This window comes from Ostrinia furnacalis, unplaced genomic scaffold (genome assembly GCF_004193835.3).
Source record: "Ostrinia furnacalis isolate ACB-3 unplaced genomic scaffold, ASM419383v2 OfSCF3252, whole genome shotgun sequence".
Classification (NCBI taxonomy): Eukaryota; Metazoa; Arthropoda; class Insecta; order Lepidoptera; family Crambidae; genus Ostrinia; species Ostrinia furnacalis.
Window position 1 is genome coordinate 1 of NW_021133491.1, and position 6,539 is coordinate 6,539.

A 6,539-nucleotide genomic window follows, 5' to 3' on the forward strand; every position below is an offset into this window, starting at 1 on the left:
CACGATAAAACAATTACGCCTTGGAATACCTGTGTGCGATGCATGAATGCGATGCGTTGCAATTATTCATGTGAGTGATCCATTGGCATCCGATCTGAGAAATATAGCGTAAGTGGTGGGCTTGGTGGCACAAAGTCCTTATTAAGGATTTTAATTCTAACTGGCAAACTTTTTGAACACTGTGGCCTTTTACCATCTTAGGCGTCCCACAACTTACCCTAGGTATTAGTGGACGAAATCAAATGTCTTGTCAAAACATTATTACCAGCTGATCAGGCAATATCGCCAAAGAACTTGTTATCAAGCCATTATTTTTTGTTGTCGAACTCAGAAACCAATGATTAGTTCATTTCATTTAATCAGAAACAAAATCATAACCCTCCTTTTGCTTTGCCGTAGTCGGGTAAAAATAGGAGAAGCTCAAAACTGTCACAAAAAACAGCCTTTTTCCCGCGTGGTGGAAATGCTGAGATGATCTTGAAAAAAATTATAAGAAAATGCAGAGAACTGGGACTGGTCATTGACTATTCCGACACCTTTGTAGCCAGGATCTCCTTAACTAATTAAAAACTCAAACATCAATGCTGAGATGATCTTGTAAAAAAAAATATAAGAAAATGCAGAGAACTGGGACTGGCCATTGACTATTCCGACCTTTGTAGCCAGGATCCAGGATCTCCTTAACTAATTAAAAACTCAAACATCAAACTATGTATTTTTGTTTTTCCACAGCCTCTCTCTCTCTTTAGCCAGGGTCTTCTTGACCATTAAAAACTCAACTAACAAACCTCATTAGTGACTGGTCAGTAACATTTGTTTCTTTGTCCACAGAGGGTGGCGGGTATCGAGAGAGCGCGCGCGGCGCGGGGCGAGGGCGCGCGCGGCAGGTGACCGGCGGTCTGCGCGGCCGATGTGGGCAGCGGGTGGGTGCTGCTCCCGACAGGCAGGTAAGGAACCAACATCATTCAAAGCCAAATTCATCCTTTATTAAAGCCCGGTCGCTGAGCACGTAGAATTTCGCCCAATGACCCCAAGCGAGTGAAAAAGCCAGTGAGTGTTCACTGCGGGCCGCCCGTCGCACAGTCGCGACAGCAATATAATTACACGCGAGCGATATGGATGGGTAGCTTGGGTTCATTGGACGAAATTCTACGTGCTCGGCGATCGGACTATAGTAACTTAAGCTATGCAGACAAGAATAGACCACTCCTTCTCTTCCCGTAATGGTGACTAAGGGGCATTTTTGAGAACACCGTTTAAAACCAACTTGTTTATTAATAATAAGCTGTGCCGTGTACCTAGTTCGGGCAATAGACACACTTCCCGTGGAAAACACAAATCAACGCATATTCTTCATATATTTAGCTATTTTTGACCTACGAATACATGTCCAAAATATACTCTTACACCTCCACCACTACCAAACATTGGCTAGTGCTGTGAAGAGAACTGTAGACTGTCAGCTGTCTTCAATTGGCTTCATTTTTTAATCATTACTCAAAATGTAAAGGTACATAGTGCCTGATGCTTATGAAAATTTAAGTTAGCTGGAACTGCCTCTGAAAAAAGAAGGCTCAGCACGCTGTACTCTATATGTGCCAGTTTTGTGGTTTCCACAACAAAAGAAGTTACAAAACGAACTCCTAAGAAAGTAGTGCCAAATACAATTTGTATTTTCAAGACGTTTTCTCGTGTGGAAAACATTTCGTCTAAATTTCTTCATGCACACATAGGCACACTTTGTCAACAATTTTAACACGTTGCATAATATTTACATTACACTGTCATTGTCTTTATGCCATGTAGTAAATGTTATTTAAAATTTTGTAGCTACTTAAACCTCTTGAGAAGCCCTGGGTTCGATCCCCAGTGTTATTTTTGTTTCTGTTATTGATAATACATTGTTATTGTTACAGATGCGATAGGTAGGTTCGATTGAGCCAAATTTAAGCCAACCATTGTTGTAAAATCGCTTGTGCGCATGAGTGCCGTTAGTGTGACGTCCCACGTTCGCTATTACTCGACTGCGATAGGGATTTAATTAAAAATAAACTGTAATAGCACAGCTTGAAGTTCGGTTTTTAATTTTTTTGCGATTCTCATTGTTCAAAATGTACCTGTAATCTGTGAATCTTGTTTCGTGTTGTCGTTTGATCAAATTCATTGCACAAAAGCACATAATCCCTAGATAGATACTAATAAGTATGGCATCTAATATGCCAGGCGACTAAATCAAAGGCAGAAGCTTTTACATAAGTACCCAACTTTTCTAAAACTTCTGTGAAAACTGAAATGACCGGTGTTTGAAAGTGATAAAGTTCTACAATAAAAGTTATAAGTTGCTACTTTTAGCCCTACACCAAATAAAGCTCCTTGGCCTATTACTAACAGGGCAATGTAACCGACACGTGGCATTGTTAACTAATAACAATTTTGTTGAATAGCACCTCCTTAATACCTAATAATTTTGTCGGTTGCTCGGCCATTATAATTTAAGCCGGTTACATTAAATAGGGCCAGATATGCACGTTACCTTGGTCAAGACTTGAACGGAAGGGTGTGTTGTATGGTAGTTCTAGTTAGCTAGCTGTGTTTCATCATGACTGTTACAATTTATAAATACGGCCTTGAAGCCATTTGCCGCACTTATGTGAATCAATATTCTATTGACAATGTTATTTTAATACCGCGATCGTACATTACGACTGATGTTTAGCTGACAGCAGTCGAATAAATTATGGCCTTAACTATTAATCTTTCACTAGATATTAACAAGTTTTAATTAAATTTTAATTGCAAAAGACTAGAATCAAGGCCTAATGACGAGATTTGCATAATTTTCTCAAATGATTAGAAAATAACGAAAGAAATTAATATAATTGATCAACTGCTTATTCATTAGTGTTAAATGTAACTTGGAAGGCAACTTTCTAACTGGTGACTGGAAATAAATACGGTAGTTAAATGGTATCAAAATGATGCTTGACCGCTCTAGATTGCGCCCCACGATAAAATCTTATCATTGAATTATATCGATTCTGGACGACAAATATATGAGCTTATCGTCTAAAATCGATAAAATGCCCCGGCAAGATTATATCGTGGTGTGCATCTCAGTCTAGCAGTTGTGTTCTGGAATCGCAAGTCCCAATCGCAGTCCAATAGTGCACTTAGGGCGCTCCCAAACGTTAGCTTCTGGATACATGACAGCACCAGCACTATTAATTTCAGAATGGGTGGTATCATGTACCCTACATCGCTGACGTGGGTTGTGATGTGCCACGGTGAGCGAGAGAGCAGAAGCTTCATGCAAGCATCTCGAAACACACGCACGCGAGCATACCTGATACCTGAGGTCTTCAGTACCGAGTATATTTTCTTCTCTCACTAAGCTTTAGGTGCGTACGTTGTGAGATACTTGGATGGATTGCTTTTATTGACACGTCAACTATTATTATGATGCATCAGAGATTAATCAGTCACCCTCAGTTTACCCACTGGAAATTGTATTCATATGGGGACTTTGGCTACAAAAATATGATCTGAATTCCTACGGGCCAGAACCCCTTGGGCCAGCTGGATCCACCCATGAAAAACATCATTCCGTACGACGCTCTTTGGCTTTAGTTCATGTAATACATATAGAGACAATTTTCAATTGACCAGCAACCACAGCTGTGACAACTTAAGCGAAACCGCTTGTCAAAATATTGTCAGTTTGAATTTTTTTCTAATGAAACTTTAAAATTCTGATGCATCACATTATACCACATGTTGAACGTGCTTTCCCTGAATTCTCCGCACACTCGCTTACCGCGGTAATTTTACCATGAGTTTACATTAAACATACTCGCTAGCGAGTGCGTAAAAAATTTAAGTCAATTTTACTTCTTTAAAGTAAAATTGACTTAGATTTTACTTTCAAGAAAGTAGCGCTAGTAGGTAACTGTCATACATTTCATGGAATTTTTTACGCAGTCGCTAGCGAGTACGTTTAACGTAATTCAAAACTAATGGTAAGCACACGGTTGTGCTGTGACAGCTAGCAGGCACTCATGCGTGACGGAGTGACTAACCGTGGCGCGGTGGCAGGCGACGCGGGCGGCGGGCCGGCCGCGCGGGCGCCGGTCAAGACCTTCCAGGCCTACCTGCCGCCGGCCCACCGCACCTACAGCTGCATCCACTGCCGCGCGCATCTGGCCAGCCATGACGAGCTTATATCTAAGGTGAGTGAGTACATTGAAGGTCAATCCCACCTCTCTTCAGGGTTCGTTCTAGGGCGGAGCAACCAGGACAATTTATTTTATTTATTTATTCATGAACAGAACGGTAGTACCAATTACACTATTCAAACAAGACGTAACAAAGATCAGAATAACATTTAAGTACTTAACATAAACAATTTAACTTAACTTAATTTACGAAAAGACACCATGCTGAGTGGATACCTTTTCAGTATCATTGTAATTACCTACTCATTAAATAATGTTAAGTATTGTAAGTGTATTGTCGATGATACTGAATAAAAATTTTTTCTTTCTTTCTTACATAAATCAGATGCGATTATTTTCACAGTAACCCAAACATTCTGCTAGTAACGTACTCCACCCCTCTGCAAATACGTCACATTTTGGGTTTTGGTCCAGGAAACGATTGAGAGCACTTAATGTACGTGGTATAAGGGATTTCGATCTTGAAACCAATGCCAGGGTGGCGAAATTGAGGGCGCCACACCGGGCGGCTGCGCTTAGGAAAGGATCTTTCTTAGAGTAAATTACCCTTCCCACCTCTTCCTCACATTACTGCAACTCCTGTATAACCATGATCTACCTACAGCTTGTCCTCCAATGCAACCCAAATAGTGAAGGTTGAATAGTATACGGGGCTATCACATCCCACCATTGCAAATCCTGTATAGCCACAATCTACAGCTTGGCCTCCAATGAAACCCAACCAGTGAATGTTGAATAGTCTATGGGGCTATCAAATCCCATTGCAACTACATACAGTATACAGGATACAGGATCTACGGCTTGGCCGCCAATGAGACCCAACCAGTAAAGGTTGAATGGTCCCGGGAGATAGCTGTCTGAGAACCCGCCATGATATCCTTACTCAAAAGAAGATTTTGACCTGTAACACAAACTTGACCTTCACTGGTTGGTTTTTATTGGCGGTCAAGCTGTAGATCCTGGCTACACAGGAGTTGAAGCGGTGGGAACGAGAGGTGGGAATAGTCCCGTAAGATTTTTACCTCTACTGAACTGTAGTTCTCGTACTCCGGTGCACCGGTTTTTGGGGTTCCCGAATACCAATACCAAACCACCCCAAATCTATGAACTAAAATTACAACTTTCAAATCAACTTAAAATCGAATCCAATAAGTTCATACATATTGTATTTATGGCAAATGTCTTCACTAGGTTTACCCCATTTAAAACGTTAACCAAGTTTATGCAAATATGTTTTGGAAGAAAAGTGAATTGTATTTACATTATGTAAACCCAGATCTATCTAGTTGGCTCTGCTGCTTTAAAATCGCATCAAATTGTAGTGTTTTAAATTTCAAAGTGTCTGCATAATTTTCTTTTTCTACTAAGACTAGACAACCGTACCAATAAACCTGCTTTGCAAATATAAATTCAAATCAGCTTTTGCAAAGTTTAAAAAGTAGTCACGGTAGTAACATGAAATCATACTTATTTTTATTTTTCATAGGGAGTTTGGGGGTTACTAATGATCCTAAACTATGTAATTAAGCTTGTAATGAGCATACCCGCGTGTATTTTCACAATAGCTCAATAGAAATGAGCTTACTTAATTCCTCGGTAATTATTCACAATAAAATATGTAGAGCCTAAAAATCGAGGCAATATTGTCACGATTTAATAAAATTACTCACTTGTATCAGATTGATAAAGGTTCGGCCAAACCACAACGCGATCAGCCAACGTGCAGCGATGGCGGCCAGCCGGCTGATCGCGTGTGATCGCGTTGGTTTGGCCGAACCTTAAAAGTTTCCTTCCTAGTATTAGGTAATTTCGCCAAAATGTTAATGAATAAGTTTGCATACCTTATCAATGCATTTAAAGTAAGTAGATTTAGCCCGGAAAACTTTTAATAAGACTTCACCTTTTATTATATTTAATTTAAACGCCGTAGCTTTAACAAGTGCGTGTGCCCATGATGCAATTATTTTGTTTTGAAACACATAATATTCCATAGTTGTAATATATTTTTTGTTGTTTTCCAGTCGTTCCAAGGCAGCCAGGGGCGCGCATATCTCTTCAATTCAGTGTAAGTATACTTTTTGTAGCTAGTTTAATACATAATATTTTGTATCCAGTTTTAAGACAATATCTAATGGCCAAATGGCCTGAGCAATCCTCATCAATTTCCAGCAGATAAAGTGCAGGTCAAGAAGAATAGCATTGCTGATCAGTGCTTGTTTTTTGTTCTGTTTTTTTACACTCATGCTTCACCCACACCAACACGTGCAGATCGCCATTGCCGGCGCGATCATAGGGAAATGACAGATT

The 6,539-nt window shown here is 40.0% G+C and overlaps 1 protein-coding gene across 4 annotated transcripts; it reads left to right on the plus strand.

Annotated features, from left to right (window-relative positions):
• Positions 1–810: 810 nt before the first annotated feature.
• Positions 811–6,489, plus strand: LOC114357567 (protein yippee-like 4). Of its 4 annotated transcripts, none has more exons than XM_028311251.1 (4): positions 811–947; positions 1,917–1,925; positions 4,093–4,226; positions 6,254–6,487. In XM_028311251.1, exons 1-4 carry the CDS (start codon positions 911–913, stop codon positions 6,299–6,301), a joined length of 228 nt encoding a protein of 75 aa, XP_028167052.1. In that variant the 5' UTR covers positions 811–910; the 3' UTR covers positions 6,302–6,487. The 4 variants fall into 4 exon arrangements, with proteins under 4 accessions (XP_028167052.1, XP_028167055.1, XP_028167054.1 ...); XM_028311252.1 differs by having other exon boundaries at positions 843–947; positions 4,043–4,226; positions 6,254–6,484; XM_028311254.1 differs by lacking the exon at positions 1,917–1,925 and having other exon boundaries at positions 6,254–6,489.
• Positions 6,490–6,539: the final 50 nt, after the last annotated feature.

What these genes read in the sequence shown, in the direction of transcription:
- LOC114357567 (XM_028311251.1), top strand. Translation starts at nt 911, where the DNA reads ATGTGGGCAGCGGGTGGGTGCTGCTCCCGACAGGCAG. An exon ending in ATGACGAGCTTATATCTAAG is followed by an intron (nt 4,227 to 6,253) that starts GTGAGTGAGTAC and finishes GTTGTTTTCCAG; the next exon opens with TCGTTCCAAGGCAGCCAGGG.